The 22,910-nt window shown below is 37.7% G+C and overlaps 1 protein-coding gene across 1 annotated transcript in view; it reads right to left on the bottom strand.

Annotated features, from left to right (window-relative positions):
- The window catches only part of LOC109050304 (eukaryotic translation initiation factor 4 gamma 3-like), a 41,856-nt gene extending 21,697 nt beyond the window's left edge, over positions 1 to 20,159 (bottom strand). Inside the window, exons 1-7 of the mRNA XM_042734041.1 lie at positions 19,512 to 20,159; positions 10,502 to 10,574; positions 9,553 to 9,720; positions 8,816 to 8,908; positions 7,907 to 7,939; positions 754 to 930; positions 43 to 154 (exon numbers count right to left, since the gene is read on the bottom strand). Coding sequence (XP_042589975.1) covers positions 43 to 154; positions 754 to 930; positions 7,907 to 7,939; positions 8,816 to 8,908; positions 9,553 to 9,720; positions 10,502 to 10,574; positions 19,512 to 19,675 — 820 coding nt within the window. The 5' untranslated portion in view covers positions 19,676 to 20,159. The remainder of the gene's footprint in view (positions 1 to 42; positions 155 to 753; positions 931 to 7,906; positions 7,940 to 8,815; positions 8,909 to 9,552; positions 9,721 to 10,501; positions 10,575 to 19,511) is intronic.
- Between the last annotated feature and the right edge of the window lie 2,751 nt (positions 20,160 to 22,910).

Raw genomic sequence — 22,910 nt, 5'->3', positions numbered from 1 at the left:
CGCTCACACTGAAATGTGCACTATAGAGAGGCCTGTACTTGCCATAAGGAGCAGGGTATTCCCCAGGGCCGGGTCCTGGATAGAAGGTTCCAGACCCTGGCGGCTGGACGGCATATTGCTGCGGGGGTCCCACGTAAGGTGCACTATGACGATACTGAGAGAAGAGGTGGAGCATTTCATTGAAATATACATTTATAAATGTGTACGACTGCATGAAAATATATTTATTCCTATTCTTTGAGCTTCAATTATATTCATTTCTACTATAAAAAATACTTAATACTTAATATATATGTTTGTATATAAACATTTAATATAAATATATTTAATGAATATTTCATTAATTAAACATTTATTACAAATTCCTTAATTATGCTGCATATTAACATTTTGTCACATTTACTATAAAATATTTCATATATAATAATTTTACATATGTAATATAAAAATACAACTATAAACCATACAAATTCTAATATACAAATCTTAATAAGTCACAATACCATACAATAAAATTAAACTAATTTCTGCCATAAAAAGACAGCAAATGATCAGTTGTGTTAAACATCCCCTTCAGGTTTTATTTATAAATAAATTAAATAATGAAACGGATAAAATGGCAAAATAAATCTCTTAAATTAAAAATTCCATGATATTTCAGGTTTTTTCCATCAATGTGGGAACCCTGAAATTATTTTGTGTATACAATCCATATTTGGTGATTTCACAGTAACAGGTTTACTGACTCTTTACCTGAGGAATGTAATATTGGTGTGTCTGGGTAGGAAAGGGCATATGCGTCATAGTCATCATGATGGCCTGGTTGGGGGGATAAACCGTCGCCGTTGGGGTCTGTGAGCCCGGCCGAATGGAGGGGCTGTTGCTAGGAAGGGCAGGCCGTGCTGGCTGTAACTGAGTCCTGTGGAGGAACTGAGGAGGAAGTCAAAGAAATGAGAGTTAAGCAGAAACAGAGAGAGAGGAGAAACAAGTCAGTTCACCTCAGGACATTCTCCTGTGTCTGTCAGGCAGTGTATTCAAATCATGAGGCATTTGAATTTGCAGTTAATTGACAATCTGATATTCAGACATTGGAACAGCAGTGATCATACATGCTAGATGAATTATATCAATTCTGCTCATCAAACAGACACAATGAAACAAACATAAGCACACACACACACACACAAAGCAGCCTGGAGAAATGAGCAGTATTCTCATTCTCCGCTGTAACAGGGTGGTGGCACAGCTTTGGCACAACGGTTTATTCATCGGGAGAATACTGCATGCCTGCTGGAGGAGTCGTCCCCTCCCCCATCACTTCCTCCCCCGCTTTCCCTCTATTTGTCGCCCTCTCTCTCACGCCGCACAGCAAATATTACCTCAGCGAACCCAGTCAGTGGTCGCTAGCAGCCGGGCAGCACTGGAGCAAGAGGTGAACTCTCTCTCTCTCTACCTGATTCTACACATAATATAAGCACACACCATATGTAGTTTTTGTCATAGGATTAATAAAATCTGAATGTCTGTCTGTCTGTGTGCTTGATTTTTCCAACAAGAGAAATTTTCAATCCCTTAAAATGTTTGTAAGAAAAAAACATTATAGTTTTATTGTGCCTATTTACTTGTTTTTTTTGTGTGTGTGTGTGGAATGAATACATTAAAACAATTATTTTGGGCTTACTCAGACTTTAATATTATTATTAATATTATTCTTATGTCTTGCTTTAGCATACTATTAGTCAGCACAGTAAAACGCTCTCTGAGAAATGTCATTTCTTACTTCCTTCTATTTAAAGCCAAATCCATCAATGCAGCATAATGTACAAATTTTCCACCTTTAATAATAAATGTCATTGCACCTACTGTCAAAACTTCAGGTTGCCTGTTGTGAGCAATGTTCAAGTTTATTTGAAAGCCCTAGTGGAGAAATTAAAGGACATTATTTTCTGTAGTCTACTGCAGATTTTTGGTGCACTACTCACTCCTGGGTGTCTGTCATAACAGATAGATGATTGCTTTAGTAAATAATTCCAATAGAAAACAGGTTCAACAAAATGCTGGATTCCATTAAAAAAAATCCATCACACTAAAACCTTGATTATTATAGCAATGCTCAGAAGCTTATTCCATCCAATTCCATTCCTCTTTTTCAGGATTTTAAATAAAAAAATAATATTAGGTGCCAGTATTATAATTAAAAATAATAATTTTCTATATTTTCTGAATATACAGTCATGGCCAAAAGTTTTGGCAGTGACATAAATTTTGTGTTTTGCAAAGTTTGCAGCTTAAGCGGTTGTGGTTTTCATTCACTTTGTTTCTAGATTATTGTGTTGAGTTATCAGATGCATTTAAAATAATTGCTAAAAGCTACATTGGCCAAAAAAAACAACTAAAAAAACTAATAAAAAAACAAAAAAACAAAACAAAAACATTTTTATTGTTTTTTGAGCCTGACACAAAATGACCAGCTAACATTAACTGACTAATCATATCAGCAGCACATGTGAAAGTGTGATTTAGTACTAGTCAGGTAAAATCACTATCATACTAATTAGATTGTAAGAGGAGACTGATTGCTATTAAAGGAGGGAAGAAGCGCTTCCAATCATTGTTAGCAATGGTTACCTCCAAAGAAACACGTGCAGCCATCATCGCTTTGCATCAGAATGGCCTCACATGCAAGGAAATTGCTACAAAGAATATTGCACCTGAAAGAACCATTTACTGGATCATCAAGAGCTTCAAGGAGAGAGGTTCGACTGCAGTGAAGAAGTCTTCAGGATGTCCCAGAGTGTCCAGCAAGCGCCAGGACCGTCTCCTCCTGAGGAGTCAGCTACAGAATTGTGTCTCCAGCAGTGCAGAGCTTGCTCAGGAATGGCAGCAGGTTGGTGTGAGAGCATCTGCATGCACCGTGAGGCCAAGACTTTTGGACAACAACCTGGTCTCAAGAAGGGTAGCAAAGAAGCCACTTCTCTCCAAGAAAAGCATCAAGGACAGACTGAAATTCTGCAGGAAGTACAAGGATTGGACAGCAGAAGACTGGTGCAAAGTTATTTTCTCTGATGAAGCTTCCTTTCGACTGCTTGGGACATCTGGAAAATCGATTGTTTGTAAAAGAAAAGGTGAACGCTACCATGAGTCCTGTGTTGTGTCAGCAGTAAAGCTTCCTGAGACCATCCATATGTTTCTTTTCAACCAAGGGAGTGGGCTCTCTCATAATTCTGCCCAAAAACACTGTCATGAATAAAAAATGGTATAAAAGCGACTTTGGTGATGATCCGTGCATTTTCACAAAGCAAGAGTGATAAAGAAGTGGCTCGAAGATCATTACATTGAAATTTTGGATCCATGGCCAGGCAACTCCCCAGATATCAATCCCTCAAAAGGCAACTGGACAAGCAGAAGCCCACAAATTGTGATCAACTCCAAGAACTAATAAGGCAAGAATGGATCGTCATCAGTCAGGATTTGGCCCAGAAGCTAATATCCAGCAGGCCAGAGCGAATTGCAGAGGTTATGAAGTTATAATAAAATTAGGTTATGAAGGGTCAACACTGTAAATATTGACTCAGTATATATTTTTTGCCAATAAAAGCCTTTAAAATTCATGATATGCTGATCATTGTTTTTCATTATACCATAGAAACATTTGGAAAAATAATCTACAAATACTGAAGCAGCAAACTTTGCAAAACAAAATTTGTCACTCCAAAAACTTTTGGCAATGACTGTATTTTCTATTTAATATATTTAATATTAATATTTAATTATATATTATATATATTTAATTTATTTAAGTGTAATTTATTCTTGTGTTTGTGAAGTTGAATTTTCAGTAGCCATTACTCCAGTCTTTAGTGTCACATCCATCCTTCAGAAATCACAAATCTGATGCTCAACAAATTTTTTCTATCTGTGTTGAAAACAGTTCTACTGTCTAATAATTTTGTGGATACATTTTCACAATTTGCCACCGCTTCCAAGGCAAAAGGTTTTTTTCAGTTCTCCCTTAGACAACATCCAACCTAATCAAATGGCTCAGGTACAGTATACCCGAAAACATCCAACAACATGGCTCAGAATAATCCAAGTCTATCATTAAACAAGCCTCGGAGAGATTTCCCAAAGCCACAAGTGTGTGTAGGGACCAGAACAATAAACGCAGCAGACGCCCTTTGAAGGGTGGCTGAAAAGTGATTTAACACCACAGAACAGATCCGCTCATGTCTGAAAGTAGAGCAGAGACTGTGCTCAGAGTGTCCGTCCTCCAATAAAAATGATGTCTTGAGTCGTGCTCATTATGTGACTAACAAAAAGCTCAGGAAGAATTGGATGAGTTGATTTTGTTAAATACACAGAAAATAAAAGACTGACCCAAGCTGGGTTTCACTATGTACCCTATAAAGTGATGTGGTTAAGGGACTAGACTGGCATGCTTCACTGTAAATGGATGCACTATGTGTGAGATCGTGTACTAGGGTGGCATGTTATGGCAACTCACACTTAGTAGCTGAAAAGAAGCTCTGACACTAAAACAACTTGCTGAGAGAAACAGCTCTCTAATTAAATCTACGGCATATGAGGACAGTACGCTCTGTTTGCATAAGGACAAAAGGAAACAACGGATTCAGCAAAAAAATGAGCAGAGAAGCCAAGTAAAGATGGTTAATAGCTGAACAAATGCTCAGAAAAAGATGTGGGAAAGTTCAGTTACAATCATCCCAAAAGTTACATTTATTTTTGTGACTTCAAAATCAAATTAAACCAAAAATGTACTTACATTTTTTATACAGAACCTGTCCTCATAAAACACCTAGAATAAATTGAATTTTGCTACCAAAATGAGCATTTAACTCACCGTGGTTTTTATTGAATAAAAATTAAATACAGGTAAAACTAAAACTATACATCTCAGGTTTATAGACCTTTGGGTCAAAGGTGAAGACAGAGACCTGACAGAGGAAACAAGAAAGAAAAGAAACAGAAACAGAAGACCACCGCTGGAGAACAAACATTGCTTGTGTGTGTGTAATGGGTGATTTCCTTTCACTGTGACTCATACAGGCCGACAGGGGATCGAGCGCAGCCTGGGGCAAAGACCACTCTGTGCTAAACTACTGTCGCAATGCCATACAAGTGTGTGTGGTAGAGAGAGATATTGTGTGTGTGTGTTTGTGTGGAAATGCCAGCGAGGGATGGAAGCGGAGACTTGGTGTCTGTGTGTTTGTAAGGGATAAAGATAGAATGAATGCATGTATCTGAATGGCAGAAAGAGAGAGAAAGAGGGCATGAGTGACTGAAAGAAAAAGGGCATGAGAGATTGTAGAAATAGTCCATGTAAAATCAGTGGATTTTTGTCAGTCTTCCGTTTCAATACCACGCATGCGTGTGATGCTGCTGACGCAGGAGAGATGGCGTTCTGACATAGAACTTGGATGCACTGCGCCTTGTTTGCAAGCAGAGGAACATACACACATACGCCATGGTACTCTCATGAACACACATCAAAGACTGACATGGAGAAATTGTTGAAAAAAATTGTTATTGTTAAAAGTATTCTCGTAGCTTCATAATGTTATGATTGAACCTCTAATGTCACATGGACAATTTTAACAATGTCCTTACTACCTTTCTGGGCCTTGAACATGGTAATTGCATTGCTGTCTATATAGGGTCAGAAAGCTTTCGGATTTCATCAAAAAGATGTCCATTTGTGTTCCGAAAATGAACAAAAGTCTTGTGGGTTTTGAACAACATGGGGTTGAGTAATTAATGACAGAATTTTCATTTTTGGGTGAACTATCCCTTTAACAAGGCTAAGGGTGGATTATTTGATCAACAGTAAAACAGAAATATTGTGAAATTGTATTATGATTTAAAATAACTGTTCTATGTGAATATATTTTAAAATATAATTATTGCTGTGATGGCAAAGCTGAATTGTCAGCATCTTTCCTCCAGTCTTCAGAAATCATTCTGATATGCTGGTTTGCCACTCAAGAAACATTTATTATTATCAGTGTTTCAAACAGTTGTGCTGCTTAATTTTTTTTTCTTTGATAAATAGAAAGTTCAAAAGAAAAGCATTTTTTTTAACAATATAAAGTCTTTATTGTAACTTTTGATCACTTTAATGCATCCTTACTAAACAAAAGTATTTATTTATTTTAAACAAGTCACTGAATTAAAATATATTCAATATATATCTATATATTAAAAGTAATATATAAATATATTTTATCTCAAGTGCTTTCATTATGCACCACAGAGGCTCTGACCTATATGTTCTTCATTTCTCTTCCTCTGACCAACATTCAACACCGGCCAACTATTTCAGCCTCTGCTCTATGTGTGTGTGTGTGTGTGTGTGTGTGTCACTCCCTTTCCACTCTCTCCTATTTCTGTTTGTTTTCTAATGGCCTGTAGGCATCAGTTTTACCCAGTCTGCATTGGAAGCGAGCTGGGACTTGCCACAGCCACAAGGGAGAAATGAAACCTTAACTCAGCTCTTTTAACATCAGCATAGATGTCAAAGCTTCTTTCACTGCTGCACATTACATGGTCAAGTGCTGTTCCATAAGGTGAACCCTTCACAGACCTCTGTACATTATTATGCTTTTTGCTTTATTTCCCCTCTAAACAAAAGTATTAAGGCAGCAATACATGAAACATATCACACACAGAAGTGATTTTCTGATTCTGAACCCAGTGCATAATCTGCATGACAAAAATCCATGATTTTGTCTGCGAAAATTCACCAAAAAAAAAATAGTAAAAGTGACAGCACCTTTACACTAGATAGTGGTGCATTTACAACTGCTCGGCAAAATTTCACAGACAAAATCCGGTCATCTCAATAGGAATCCACATTATCAGGAGTTTTGTGTGAGGGTGAAAAAGTTGGTCACACGAATCGGTCACGTTCACTAATAGAAATCTGCTTGATTTGAAAGTGACTTCTGTGAGCTTCATTAATTGCTACACTTGACAATGAACAATGGAGCTCTTGCAGCAATCTCGCCAAAAGTTTGCTAATGTGACCACACCCTAAGGCTTTCCTTATAGTTTGTGTCAGTATCGTACTGCAAATCTTGTTGTTTCCGGTAATTTTAATTCTGGTGCAAATAAATTTAAGCCACTGGAAATAGAGAGATGTGTGGCAGGTTGGGGCAGAAAGTCACAGAACTTTCCTTTGCTTGTGGATGCAAAACGCATAAACAAATCATTAGCAACAAATGACAAACAAGTTTCTCCTTGTAATGAATATCTGGAACACACACACTCATGCATGTACGGACAAGTGTAAAGCTGCCCAAAGCAACTTCAATTCTAATGATCTTAATGGCCTCTGAATGCATTTGGTTAAGACTGACAAAAGTCCAATTGTTCTAAACAGGTACAACAATGTTTCTGCTCAGGAAAGTAACACACTTCAGTTTTTCATTTAATAAAAGATGACAAGCATTAGCAATCAGCATCAGTCTTCATCGCACATCTGCTCATCAGATAACATGAATACAAAGCATCATCATTTAGACGCTCCTTCAGAAAAGACAAGAAATGGATGAGTCAGAGGAGATACTTCTAATGTCTGGTTCTCAAGGACGGGGAGCCCGTTAAACAGTCGAGCTAACACATGAATATGTAATATGAATACATCTCTAGTCATAAAGGTTCATAAAGCTGAAGAGAGTCATTTCTGCACCACAAGCATCACTAAACTCAACTCACTGGTTGAGCTTTTACTTAGGAGTATTTGTAGTAAACTGAATACAGTAGGTGTCGTTATATGCAAGTATTGAAAATAATGTCTTTATATTACACATACAATAATATCATAAATTATAAATGGCTAAAAAAGAGAAGCTTCTTAAGAAGTGTCTGATAGGTCTTTGGGATTTACCTGATGGTGGGTCGGCCGAGGCCCCGTCACAAACTAATAGAGATGGCAGCATGTTTTAAGGTCATCAGGAGCAGGAAAGGAAGAGAAAGAATGGTGAGACAGAGAGGATAACAGATGATTCACCTTGAACAACTTTGCATTTCCATTACAAATTAAACAAGAGCAGCAAGAGCAGATTCAGGCACTTAAAGGATAAGTTCACTTATCAGGAACAACCTCAACAACAACCACACTCCTAATTTTTTAGCTTTTTTTAATATATTAATGAGGCAAGCCAAATTATGTGTGGTATCTTTCAAAAGTTTGGTGTAAGTATGAATTTTTAAAGGAATGAATATTTTATAATGTTGCAAAAGATTTAAATTTCAAATAAAAGCTTTACGTTATATTGATCAAAGAATGATGAAAAAATGTATCACGGTTTCCACAAAAATACTGAGCAGCAAAACTGTTTTCAACATTGATAATAAAAAGAAGTGTTTCTTGAGCAGCAAACCAGCATATTAAAATTATTTAAGAAAGATCAAAATATTTTTGATGAAATCCAAAAGCTTTATGACTCTGCATATACAGCAATGCAACTGCATGTTCAAGGCCATGCAGAAACGTAAATCTCTACATGTGCGTGCTTTCACATGGAGCAGCATTTACTACACAGAGCCGTTGTTCACTGACAAGCTGCGCAAAACCACAATGATATTTTGTGCATGTTTTCGCAGCTTGTCAGTGAACAACGGCTCTGTGTAGTAAATGTTGCTCCACGTGAGATTTACCACTGATTACAGAACCAGCTTTACTGATGAGATGTGCATTAAATATCGTGCCAATATTTATTGTGCATCCCTAGTAGAAAGGACATTGTTAAAAAATTATTTTGGTTTTCTTTGCACAAAAAAGTGCAGTGCTTACCGGCCGATTTTGTGGCTGTACGTTCATTGGCTGCGTCTGTGGTGAGTACACCAAAGGGGCGGAGCCTGCATTCTGAGCTGGGTTGTATGGAGGCTAAGGAGTGAATCATAGACAGCGAAAAGGTTAGGCAACTTCCTTTTGAAGCATGAAATATAGTTTCCATTCACAGCACATGATACAAAATAGCAAGAGCTCATCATTATCGGAGTGTGTACATACTGACTTCATTTCTTTGTCAGAGGAAACCCAGATAAATACATTAACCTCCAATCAATCCACAGCAACATAGTTTATATAAAAGTTTCTGTGGAGTGTGTATATATCTGTCCAATGTGTGTGTGTGTGTGTGTGTGTGAAAGTCGTGGGATCATTACAGCACCTGTGTCGGCTGGAAACACTATTTATAAAATAGCGACAGTGTTCCTTCAGGCTGGTGGTAACCATGGTGAGGAGAGCAGAGCAAAAATCACTCATAACACAAAACCACAGCACTCTGTATTGCGAGTGTGTGTGTGCCAAAACATCAGCCATTTAAATGTAGTACACAAGTCTAAATGTCACAGTTAATTCAGACCCAACAAAGGCAAAGAACTTAACTCATGTCTTGTACGAAATAAGGTGAGCCAAAAAAACATGGCAACACCAAAATAATGAGTTCTCCTCTGTCTTAAAAGACAAAATATCAGGTGAATAAGCATAAAATTGTGTAGACTGTTGTGTAGGGTGTTGGTACTCACCCCTCCACCTGTCTCCCAGCCTTTTAGGAAGCGGTACGAGGGGGCGGCAGGGACCGATACCTGAGAGAGGGCTGGGGACGTGGCATGGCCTGGAGGGGTGCCTGCCAAACTAGGGTGAGTTTTGCTGAGGTCGTGACCTGGGTATGGAGGACCAGGGTGTCTGGATACCTGTGGAAGGACCACAAACAACATTTACACAAAGCTCCTTTCAGTTATACATAATGTTGTATATTCCCCTGGTCGGTACTTTATTCTTTATTGTTTCCATTTGCATATTTTATATTGTTTTATTTAAATATAACACATTTCTTAAAAAAAACAAAAAAAAATAATTTCGAAAGTAACATTTATGGTACAATAAAATTTTAATTTCAAATAAATGGTGAAGTTTCTAGTTTATTTCACAATAAAACATTTTTTTACTGTATTTCTTATCAAATATATGCAGCCTTAGTGAGTAAAAGAGATTTTTTTCAAAAACATTTTAAAAATCTTGCCAATCCCAGACTTCTGAAAGACAGTGGGCATATAAATAAAAATGTATAATTTATTAATTTATATAACAAATATTTTAATTTGGGGAATGTGAGCAATGTTAAATATATTTTAAATATCTTATAAAGGTTTTTGGAAAGGTTAAGTTTGTATCTGTTCTATTGATAAATGGTCTTTTTCAGGTCAACTACACTTACGGCACAGCAGTCTGAGGAATATCTTGCTGTGCAAATTATTTCAAGCTAGTTAAACTGTCAACATGTATATAGCTAGCCCAGACAGACATATATATCAACTGCTTATACTAATAATGACAAAAGAACCTATGTACAATAGGACCACACACTTTCACATATTCGCTTAAAGTATGTTTCTGGCCTTAGGACTTGTCTATGTATATACATTACAGGGATGTGTGATGACTGTAAGTGCACATGTGTGTGTGATCACTCACACTGTAGACCGCCGTCACCCCAGAGTGGGCGGGAAACATGCGATCATCTAGTGATAGCGCTGCTCGAGGAATCCTGGAAAGGGTAAAGTTAGAGAAAATCTTGCTAATGGGTTTAAAATGTCAATTTTAGAAGCCAAGAAGGTCACAAAACAAAATATTAGCCACAAGCAAAACATCCAGCGTTGTGTTTAATAATGGCAAACATTCAGTTCATTCAGCAATAATGGTGCACTCTTTCACACCAATTAATATTACTGTCAATTCCCTCCAGCGACTTCGAGAAAGTTAACGCAAACACATTTTCTCCCTGCCTTCCTCAAAATGTCCAATTCAGTTTTTCAGTAGACCCCGTTCCTCCACAGGCCAGGAAGATGCCAGACAGAAATCCTGACATGGAATTTCAAATATGTGAGAAGCGGATCAGTGCCCTGCCCAATGTGTGTTCTAACACATTAAACAAATGGCACATGTTAAAATAATTCCTCAGCAAAATCCAAATACTGTTACTGACCCACCAAAAATGTCCCATCTAAAGTTTATGCACCTCTTTACATATGTTGTTCCATTCCAAGAAAGTTATAACAGATACGTTCTAACCTGCAGTACAGTAAGTTGCAGGTGGTGAGAAAGACATGGGAAACTACAATCTGTATGAAGTCATCATGGTTTTACTGGCAATTAAATGTTGAGCAACATTTACACATCACTCATCTGGTCTTCCCTAAAGGAAGTCTTCCAGCAGGGTGAAAGTTCATAATGAACGCTGCATTGTCATACCTGCCTGAGGCGTTCTGTGACACGAATGAGGGTTGCTCAGACATACAGTCATAGTCACAGATAGCTACAAAGATGGATGGATGTGACAGAAAAAAAGAGAAAGAAAATATCAAGAACCGGCTCCGGCGGTTACAATATCTTTGTCTATAAGTGAGAGATGAGCAGATCACATGGTTTCGGGGAAAGTGGAGGAGGTCTGGCTTCATGCACTCATGGACACTTTTTAGTCTTTCGGTGAAACCCTGCCTTCCGATTTGCGCTCTCTTTCCCATTCTCCCCCCTTCTACCTCTTTGGCCTTCTGCCAACCTAAACTCTGAGGGAAAAAAGGGGGGGATGGGGGAAGTAAGAGCTGGGAAAAAACAGGCAGGAAGAGAGGTATAATGTGTGACGAGAGGTTTTCCTTCATTTGGAACAACCCAAAACGAGTACGTGAATGTAGACTTGCATCTAGGGAATCTGACTTTGGAAACCTATGTTCCAGGTCATCCTCCTAACCCAAGTTCAGAGAGGTGCACCTGAGGAATGCGGCTTGGGAGAAGGCCCACAAGGCTATTTGATCAGGTTAAAACTGACAGCTGACACTCGTGAAGCTCTGGCAGGACACAAGGCATGACTTACTGGAATTATAGGCTGATTTGATTCCTGTGTTCACAGTTCGGCACTCCATTGCATAACCAAATCCCTTTGCATGGTCATGGAAGTGTTTTGATAGCACGACACGCAAGTGTGTGCACACAGGTGTGAAGAAGCAAAGAAGGAATTTCCCCATTTTCCAAAAGCGAAAGGTTAGGTGAAACAACATGCACGGAACAATTCAAAACAAACACAATCTATCCAGTAAAGCTCCATTATTCTTATGGCCAAAATGGGAACATCAACTCAATTAAGGGGAAGCAAGTCCATTTAGGTGAATTACGATTGTACATTGGACTTCTAAAAAGAGCAACCCACTAAAAATGAGTAATATTGCCAAGACACATTTATTTTCAAAGAGTAAACTGGGTTTTTGAAACACTGAGACAGTTGTTATTAAGCATCACTAAAATATCCTATTAGTGTTAAAGTCTCTAGAGAGTGATGGTCCTTTGCTCTCTAAACATTAGCTCTTTAATTATTACTGACAGCAGAATGAATACATGGGAAAGCAAAGGATGAGATGGCAAAATGTGTAGCCTTAAACTTTCATAGTAGATTACTGCAAATCCAATTAAGCACCATATGGAGTGACAGACAGAAGGGAACTGTGGAAGGAAGGAGCGAACGAAAGAAAAAAAGAAAAAGAAAGAAAGAACGAAAGAAAGAAAGAACGAAAGAAAGAAAGAAAAAGAAATTGAGGAAAAGGAAGGAATGGAGGAGGAAACAACAACAGTAAAAGAAACAGGGAAGGGAAAAAAATGGAAAGAAGGGTTAAATGACTGAAGGAAGAAAAGCATGAAAGGAGCAAAAACAGCGGAAGGTAGAATGATTAAAAAAGGAAATAAAAAAAGGAAGGAAGGAAGGAAGGAGGGACAAGGGAAGAAAAAAAGAGAAGTTAGATATACCAGAAGTAGATTGTCTACGTGGCAGACAGAGGGTCTACAGCTGAGGAAGGGAGAGAAAAAGAGAGAGAAATCTCAAGAGATTTATCCCTTGCTAACTTGAACCTCAGGTCAGAATGTGCTATAAAGGCATGTTCTATTACCACATCTCATGTTATGGCCAAGATATACACATACATTTATACACATATACATATATGTATGCAATGTATGTAATGCACTCTTAGAGGAATATGGTCACTGAGCATATGTGACCCTGGACCACAAAACCAGTCGTAAGTCGCACAGGTATATTTGTAGCAGTAGCCAACACTACACTGTATGAGTCAAAATGATTGATTTTTCTTTAATGCCAAAACTCACTATGATATTAAGTAAAGAACATGTTACATGAAGATATTTTGTAAATTTCCTATCGTAAATTTATCAAAACTTAATTTTTAATTAGTAATATGCATTGCTAAGGGCTAATTTGGACAACTTTAAAGGCGATTTTCTCAATATCTGATCCTTATGACTGGTTTTGTGCTCCAGGGTCACATATGTAAAATTCATTAAATGCAGTTCATGTATACTGTACATACTGCATCAAGACTATGGCCATCAACAACTCTGACAGTTGAGAAACAGAAACCTAAAGGTAAAATGTCATCGTTTGTTGCTTAATTTGCAGACAACTATACATAATACATTAGTAGTTGTCCCCAAAATCAGAAACACTGCAGTTTTATGGTGCTATGAAAACACTGTTTTGTGTTTGACTATCCTGACCAGCAACAATGGCTTAACCAATGGCGTGAGTTTGGGGCGGGGTTATCCGTTTGCCTAACCAATAGCAGATGGAGTGTTTAGATTTTTTTCAGTTCTGTGTGGTAACATCTGTTAGTGCACAAACAAACACTGCACCTTACTGTTAACATGAAATCAAAATGAAACCATCACAATCCCACTTCACACTAAAAGCAATCTCTTCACAATTCATTTGCTAAAAAAAAAAAAAGTTTTTAAATTGATTCCAACGAAATTGTTCTCCTGTGTTATTATTATCATTATATTTGAGGTGTAAACTCCACCAAAGACTATAGAATACCCAAAACGTGTAACTCGTATAGTTTTGAATGGGGAAAAATACAACGATCAATATGGCCACTCCATTGAACGAAGCCCTGCCTTCTAAGCAAAAGAGACAATCCCTAATCGGTAAAGTCAGTGCGTCACTGCAGCTGCCGTTATTAGTCCCGGTTGCTATAGAAACAGTCAGCGTTCTTGAGATGTGCGCTCAGGACTGCGCATGTGCAATAGGCTGATCTAGCCTGAGAAATAAGCTTTTTAATGGTTTTTGAGCAAAATAAACAACATTTATGATACAGTTGTTGTCAGATTTTATTGGTGATTTCAAATATGAAATTTGATGTTTCCCCACTCAAAGAGATGCACTTGCATCCCCGAGAGGCATTTCAAAGATGGCCGTTGAGTGACACTACTTGCCTTAAAGGGATACTCCATCCCAAAATTAAAATTTTGTCATTATTCACTTACCTCCTTGTCGTTCCAAACCCGTAAAAGCTTAGTTCGTCTTCGGAACACAATCTAAGATATTTTGGATGAAAACCGGTAGGCTTGAGACTGTCCCATAGACTGCCAAATAAATAACAGTGTCAAGGTCCAGAAAAGTATGAAAAGCATCATCAGAATAGTCCATCTGCCATCTGTGATTCAATCGTAACGTTATGAAGTGACGAGAATACTTTTTGTACATGAAGAAAACAAAAATAACAACTTTATTCAACAATTCCTCTCCTCTGTGTCTCTCCAAATCAGCGTAGCACCATTTTGGCAAATCTGAGCAGTACGCAGGCAGTGTACACTCTCCTGTGTCAGCCACGCCACAAGGATACTTTTTTACGTGTATTTACTCTTTGGTTTGAAAGAAAACAGAGCAACAGCGCAGTGCAGCTGATACAGAAGAGCGTACGTCGCCTGCGTACTGCTCAGAATTGGCAAAATGGTGCTACACTGATTTGGAGAGACACAGAGGAGAGGAATTGTTGAATGAAGTCGTTATTTTTGTTTTCTTCATGTAAAAAAAGTATTCTTTTCGCTTCATAACGTTACGGTTGAATCACTGATGGCAGATGGAGTATTGTGATGATGCTTTTCATACTTTTCTGGACCTTGACATTGTTACTTACTTGCCAGTCTATGGGACAGTCTCAAGCCTCCCGGTTTTCATCCAAAATATCTTAAATTGTGTTCTGAATACGAACAAAGTTTTTACTGGTTCGGAACGACATGGGGTAAGTGATTAATGACAAAATTTTCATTTTGCGGTGGAGTAACCCTTTAAACGGTCTTTGACTCCACTATTATCATAGAATTAGAACAGCTGTTAATGCTTTAAGTATCATTCTTGGTGTGAATTGGCCTTTACTGTGAATGACTGATGAAAAGTTTATCTTCATAATCTTTCACTAAAATAATAACTTGATCCACAGTAAGAAAGTAATTTTTAAAAAAAAATTTTTTTTTAAATGAATTCTTTTATTCAGCAAGGATGCATTAAATTGGTTAAAAGTAAAAGTAAAGACCTTTAAAATGTTATAAAAGATTTATATTTCAAATAAATGCTGTTCTTTTTAACTTTTCCACAAAACTATTAAGCAGCACAATTGTTTTCAACACTGATAATAATAAATGTTCTTTGAGGACCAAATCAGCAAATCATTTCTGAAGGCTCATGTGACACTGATAACTATACATTTATTCAAAATGTATTAAAATAGAAAATAATTGTAACGATATTTCACAATATTACTGATTTTACTGTTCTCTGATTAAATAAATGCAGCCTTGCTGAGCATAAGGAACTACTTAAAAAAATTATAATTAAATATCTTACTAACCCCAAACATTTGACCAGTTGCGCATGTAATTTCGACATCAAGTGGAAATGCAAAAAATGTGTTGAAACAGGTTTCCCAGTAGTCCCGCCCCCAAACTCATGCCATTGGCTGAGCCAGAAACTAACATGTCAAATTGCTCAATGTAATGTTTTAAGCATCACAGAGCCAGCCAAAGCTCACTACAAACAGCTTACTTGTGGTCATCTCTACGCATTAAACTGAGATCAAATAAATGAAAATTACCCACGTCACTTTCAAGAACGAGTGTTCCTTATCCCTCCTTGTTTAGCATTTACCTGATAGGCATTCAGGGCTGATTGTGTGCAAGGGAGATGAAAAGGGGAAAAGCAGGTGACAAGATGTGCTGGAACTATGAAAGGGGCTGCGTTGAGAGGTTTGGGGTTGCGGCAGGCGGTGTGTGTGTGTGTGAGAGACTCTCTGTGACCTAGGCGATTGTTGGCAGGCGGTGGGAAGTCTCACACTCTGAATGCTAAGCAGCGCTGCCATTGTCTGAGGGGTGCAGCGCCAGTCGCATATGTTACCCGTCGCTCTGGCAACCACTCCCTCCAACACCCCATCCCCCCTCCGCCTTACACATAAGCTCTCGACGCAGCATCATCACCAAAGGCATGTTCCACGAGTAGGAATCCCATCCGCTAGGTCGATTTTCTCTGTTAGATGAAGCAATACAGTGACTCCTTCGCACAGGAAGGGGTTGTAATTGCGATTTATGCAATCATGAAATCTCTACAACTGGAAGACAGTGATATGCATCAAGTGATGTAGTCATTGCCATCCGACATAAGTGTAACCATGTGTGCACACAATGGTTCATTTTTATGGCCACATGTGGTTTGTGGTCGATGTCGCTCACCGCTGAACGGCCTGAGCTGATATACTACGATTTCTAATTACAAAGCAATAATGACTCTTTGTGGGAGATATAAAAGCTTTGTCATAGAGAACTACAATCTGAAACTGATTGGAAAGATCTCAACAAAGCTGAGATCACCGGGTGATACACATGGCACGATATGCCAATGTAATCAATGAAAAATTAAAAGTTTGAAAAACACTCTGCTTAAACAGTCTGGACTTTCTACAGGGCAGGGAAACAAAAGCAATTAAAACAATCAGTTTAAAGAAAACCAGGTCTAAAACGTTTTAAGTAAAATAGTAAAAATACATCTATTTTACTATTTCTGTTTAATATAATTAGGGTTGGGATATATATTGAATATTCGCAATATTATCTCGACGACTTTGGTGAGGATATAAAATTAGTGATGAATTTTGTCATGTTAAAAGTTTATTTTTCTGAACATAGTAAGCAAAGTTTACACCTTTCTCATCTCACGAGTATGAGATGCACACGTGCATATTTTTGTGCGCACTCTGTGAAGAGCATCAAAGGTATCTATTTACAGCTTGTTTTTGAAGTGGTACGCATTTTAGCCAATCACAAATACGCAAGTCGAGCACATGAACACAATGGCCAATCAGAGGTGTTTAAGTTAGAATTTGTTCTTGTTTCAGCTTTTGTTCAGTTCAAGCTCTGTATGCTTGCGAATACTTTTTTTTATAAACAACAAAGTGAGAACACAATGCAAAAAAGTGATTTATTGCAAAAATATTATTATACATATATATATATTGAATGTGTCCAAATTTGGGGGGAAATAATGAGAATTTTTTTTTTTTTATTATATTTTTAATTGTATTATATCATTAACATGACAATTTGAGAATACATTTTTAATTCCAGAAATAAAGTTTCTGGTGTTTTTCATAGCATTAGACAATGACTGGACCTGACAAAACTTTGATTATATTATCCAGCATGATTTTAGAACATCTTGAGCTTTACTGGAAGCAATAATAATTTCTGCAATATTTGCATTTTCTCTAATTAACGCCAGAATTTTTCTTATGTGATTAGTAAGATTACATTTTAAATATTTCTACTTCTATTTTATCTAATTGATTTGTTCTACAATTAATTACAATTTCGAAAACTTTATTTCCAGGTTTAAATTTGATTGACGTCTCAGGCTTTTGGACCCCACTGCAAGTCTTTACTATTAAATGAATAACTCACATAAAAAAGAGCCAAAGGAGTCACTATGCCACATAATGCTATTGAGGAAAAGCTAAATCAGTGCATGCAAAAGACAAACAAATGATGACATCCTGAGCAGTTATCACACATGCACACCCAGAGTTACAAAAATAATCAAAGATAGATAAAGTGAGTGAAGAGTGGTAGATTTCCCTATTGATTGATTGATATGCTAAGGAAACAGGATGTCATCCGTGCTTTGAATGAGACATTCACTTTTCAGAAAACAAATAGCTTTCAGTTTCACTCTACTAAATACTGCCAGATTTGACAGATGTGCACAAATTCAGTAAAGACTTTCATAATAAGAACAAAAACAGTTGAAAAATTCCTTAAAATATATATGTGTTTGGCAGAATACATAAAGTCATACAGGTGTACTGACATAAGGGGGAGTAAACAATGACAGAATGTTCATTTTTGGGTGAACTATCCCTTAAACCTGTTTGAAAACCATTATTTGTGCAGTTCTGTTTGGGCTACACTTAGTTGCGCAAAAACTACATACTTCACCTTTAAATGTACCTCAGCAAATCATGGCTCAGACTTGCAGAATGACAGAAATTTTCAAAGAGCTCAAGAGGGTGACCCAGATTTTCAGTACGCCTATTGCTCAATTACTTAACTTGACTGTGTCTAAACAGCCTTTACTTGACTGATTGCCTCACATCAAATCATACATTTAGCCTGAACCACACTAGTGAGCAATGCTTTCTAGAATGACATAGCATCATATTCTTTTGTATGTAAAAGGTGATAAAGCAAATCAGCTTCAAATACAAGCAGTTATATCCAAATATGAAAAAATAACAATAATGTACTCAAGCCACATTTAATGTATGAATGTCTTAGGCTAGATAACAAGATCAGCATGTATAAACAAATAACACTAGACTTTCTCTAAACTAACCTCTTTTCTGAGCCATTTTTTGCAACTAATTTTAACCAGCTTGTCCCAAAGTGATAGTAGCACGCACATATATGAAGTCAATGTCCCTCAGGTTCACACAGGTGCTCTAACATAACCACAGGTGTAGCGGTTAGATGTAGTCGGATAGATAAACACAGGAAAAAAAATCTGTTAAACTCACACTCAAAATGGATCATATCTCCAGAAAGTAATATTTTATAAACTTGCAGTTGAGCATATTTGACTCAAGCCAACATGTAGCCATTCATACCACCATAGCAACTTCCAATTCCTGCCCTAGCAACCAGAAACTACACCCTAGCAACTGTACAAATGCCATTCATGGGTCTCTCAAAGGCCATATCTCACAAGTTCCTTAGAAAAAGCCTTTGATCATAAACCTACAAAATGCAGCAGGTAACTAATACAAACGTGCACAGACTGTGAGTGATCTGAAACTGTAACAGACCCTGGGCACAAAGCTGGGATTGTCGAGTTCCATTAACAAAGCAAGTACCAAGAGGAACAGCAAACAACAACAAGATACCAAATAAACCCTTAGATGTAATCGATGCACACCCCTGACCACCCTCGTAATGGTTTTTATATTAATACGAAGTAATGCCATCTTAGATTAGTACGTTCATTTCATTGTCATAATCAGGTAAACAAGTCAGGTGATATGATCACAAAGCGAAATCCCCATCCGTTTCCCCATTGATCTGTGCTGTGGGACACAAGGGGCTTTGTTATGAAGGATACTGGGTAGGCGGCACGGCTGACGGCGGAGGAGCGCTCTGGGCTCCCGGTGGTAACGACACGGAGGTCAGCGCTGCGCGGAGTTGCGTTGGCGGTGCCGGTCCGGTAACGTGTCCACTAACAGCGACAGCGGCCGGTTTCGGGACCACTTTCGGTGGCAAACTCATTGCAGAAATTTAAACCAAAACAAACAATACGTAGCTGAAAACGATGCACGTTCCAACAATATCTGGCCGTTTCTTCTCTCTACGAAGGCCGGAACGTGTGTATACCCTTATGCCATGGATTTCATTCAGAGCTGGCTTTTAGTACCAAAAATGTCATTTTATCTTTGAAGTCGGGGGTTGTAGCTGCTCTGTGCATGGGGACGGTAGGGGGGTTGTATCCCCCTCCAGCCACCCTGGATCTCCCCGCTCGAATTGTTCTTCTCCGCTTCCTCAGATGGCCGTCTCCCGGTTTGTTTGCTCCGCTTTACGTAGTAGCATCACATTAGCGAGTCGCATTATATGAATTTCTCATAAAGATGGGAGACTTCGTTCAACATGGCGTTGTTGCGGCTGCTTCCAGCAGTCCGGCTGGACGGACGGCTCGGTAAACCTCGGGTGAGTTCGGAGATGCTCGGGTTCACCTTACGCCACTTCGTATTGATGGGAAGTCCAACACACTTCCAGGAATCGGTTCTTTTGAACAGTTCCCATCAAAGATGCGGTTCGTAAAACGATTCGGTGTTTTTTTTTTTTTAACGTCGAGACGTAATTGCCACCTCACGTTGTCCCTGACGGAGAGCTTAAAAGTTTATTTGATCTTTTACACCCGATTTTATTCTTTAATTATTTTTATATTATTGTATATTGTGATTATTAAGAACGGAAATGAAGGTATACTGTTAATGTTTATGCAATGAAAAGATGCTCATTAAAACTAGTCATTTAGAACCATGCATTTTTAATAAACAGTACTAAACTTCACAAACATGTGACCACAAAACCAGTCATAAGGGTCCATTTCTTTTTGAAATTGAGATTAATATATAATCTGAAAGATGAATAAATAAGCTTTCTTTGCTTCTGGTCGACGATACAAAGTATTGAGCACCAGAAATGCCAGGCACAGGAAAGGTTTCTTCCCTCATGCAATCCATCTCATGAACACTTGACAATAAACGTGGAACACACAACACTATTATACATTTACACATGCATACTTATTTTCATTTCCAATTTGCACCTAACATACCTGAACATAATAAATTGTTTATTTTGTATATTGTTTTTTTTTTTATATTTTGCACATTGTCTATTTTGTATATTATTCTTTATTATTATTATTATTATCTCGTCTTGTCATTCTGTTGCACTGTGGAGCTTCTCTGTCACTATAACAAATTCCTCGTATGTGTAAACATCTGGCAATAAAGCTCATTCTGATTCTGAGTCTGATTTTTTATTGCTGTATGGTTTGTTAGGATCGGACAATATCTGGCTGAGATATGAACTATATGAATATCTGGAATCTGAGGGTGCAAAAAAAAAAAAAAATCTAAATATTGAGAAAATCGCCTTTACAGTTGTCCAAATGAAGTTCTTAGCAATACATAACTAAAAAAAAAAAAAAAAAAAAAAATCAAGGTTTGATATATTTACGGTAGGAAATTTACAAAATATCTTCATGGAGCATGATCTTTACTTAATATCCTAATGATTTTTGGCATAAAAGAAAAATCGATAATTTTGACCCATACAATGTATTGTTGGCTATTGCTACAAATACACTTGTGCTACTTGTGAATGGTTTTGTGGTCAGAGGTCACATTTCCTGAATGAAAAATAAATATGCAACTATTTGTTTTTAAAAACAACAATATATTTATTCATTATGTATGTTGCTAAAACTGTAAAACCGTCAAGCCATAAACATATTTCCAGTATATTTTATGTGTTATTTCCACAGTCAATGGTTATTTCAGTTCTTAAGAGTCGGTGAGTTGTTGACTCGGGAATCACGATTCAGTTCGATCTGTGATCGAATCGTTCAGGCCGGTTTTGTGAACCGGTTCATTGACAAGATCTAAAAAGAACGATTCGTTTAAGAATCGCACATCGCAATCAGGGGGCAAGGAAGTCGACCGGAAGTTGAAGTCGGCTGCGTGCCGCCATCTTGTAGCAGAACTTCACTTGCGTTAGCATCCCATTGACTCCCATTCATTTTTGCGTCACTTTGACAGCGAAGAACTTTACATCTGAGGCGTTTAAAGACTTCATTTGTCCATTATTTATTTCTAAAGATACACGACAATGTATAAAGGGCTCTATTACCTTCTATGTTACATTATGACCCCGTAGAAACAGTTTTTGTAAAAATAGGCTAACGATTGCGTCATAACCACTCGACTCTCTGTCGCACAGTAGAGAAATTACCGTACAGACAGGAGGAGAAGCTCGCAGGCAATCGGGGAGACGTCAAGAGATATGGCATACTGGTGTTATTTTTAAAATACTATACAAAATAATTAACCAGAATACTTACTCCTGCTCACTCACGCCAAAGAACTCCCCGCTCAAACTCGCCGTCTCTGCAAGATTAACGATGGCAGTTTGCACGCACAGCTACTAGAAGGTTTACATCTGTCAGACAGGTTGCTGATGTCATCAAGTTTAGTTTGAGTCTGCGCGTCAGAAACGGAAGTTCTAAAAAATCGCTAAAAACGGGCTTCACTTGTCTCAATTGAGTTCCAATGGGGTCGCTGTGTCCATTTCTTTTACTGTCTATGATCGCAATATGCCAGTGAACGTGACGTCATAAAGGCAGTCGCCACATGCCTGCACTGTTTCACACAATGAATGGCATCTCCGTTACATTTCAAGCCATTCATAATCAGTGTAAGAGACGAATGAGTCATAATACGCAATGTATTATGACTAAATATAAAACTGCAGTTTCACCTTTTTAAAAGGGGTCCCGCCCAAATGTTGGTTACAGTAGAAAGACTAGGCTACTTCAAATGTTACTAACGTTTGAGAAAGGTTCGAATAAAATAGAATATATACGTTTGCCTATGATGTGAAGTATGTATTTTTGGGTTAGATGGTAGGAGCATAATAATAAGAACATTAGGTTGCGTTTTGATTTGGCATTTCTGATGCCATTAATATATGTGAATGTGGCGACATCTACCGGTCATATTTCCAACCGCAAAATTACTGCTGAATCAGTCATCAATGAAAATGACAGCGATGGCAATTTGTTAACATCAGTTAATGAACTAACAATAAAAGATATAAATATTAACTCTTGTAATGTGCTGAAAAACGTATACATATTTTAATGTTCCCAGTCAAAAATGACAAGCCTTTTAAAAAAATTGCTTGTAAATTTGTCATTATTCTTTATTATAAACAAATC

Source organism: Cyprinus carpio, chromosome B11, assembly GCF_018340385.1.
Source record: "Cyprinus carpio isolate SPL01 chromosome B11, ASM1834038v1, whole genome shotgun sequence".
Classification (NCBI taxonomy): domain Eukaryota; kingdom Metazoa; phylum Chordata; class Actinopteri; order Cypriniformes; family Cyprinidae; genus Cyprinus; species Cyprinus carpio.
Note: the sequence above shows the minus strand (reverse complement) of the source record. Positions and strands in the feature narration are given on the sequence as shown.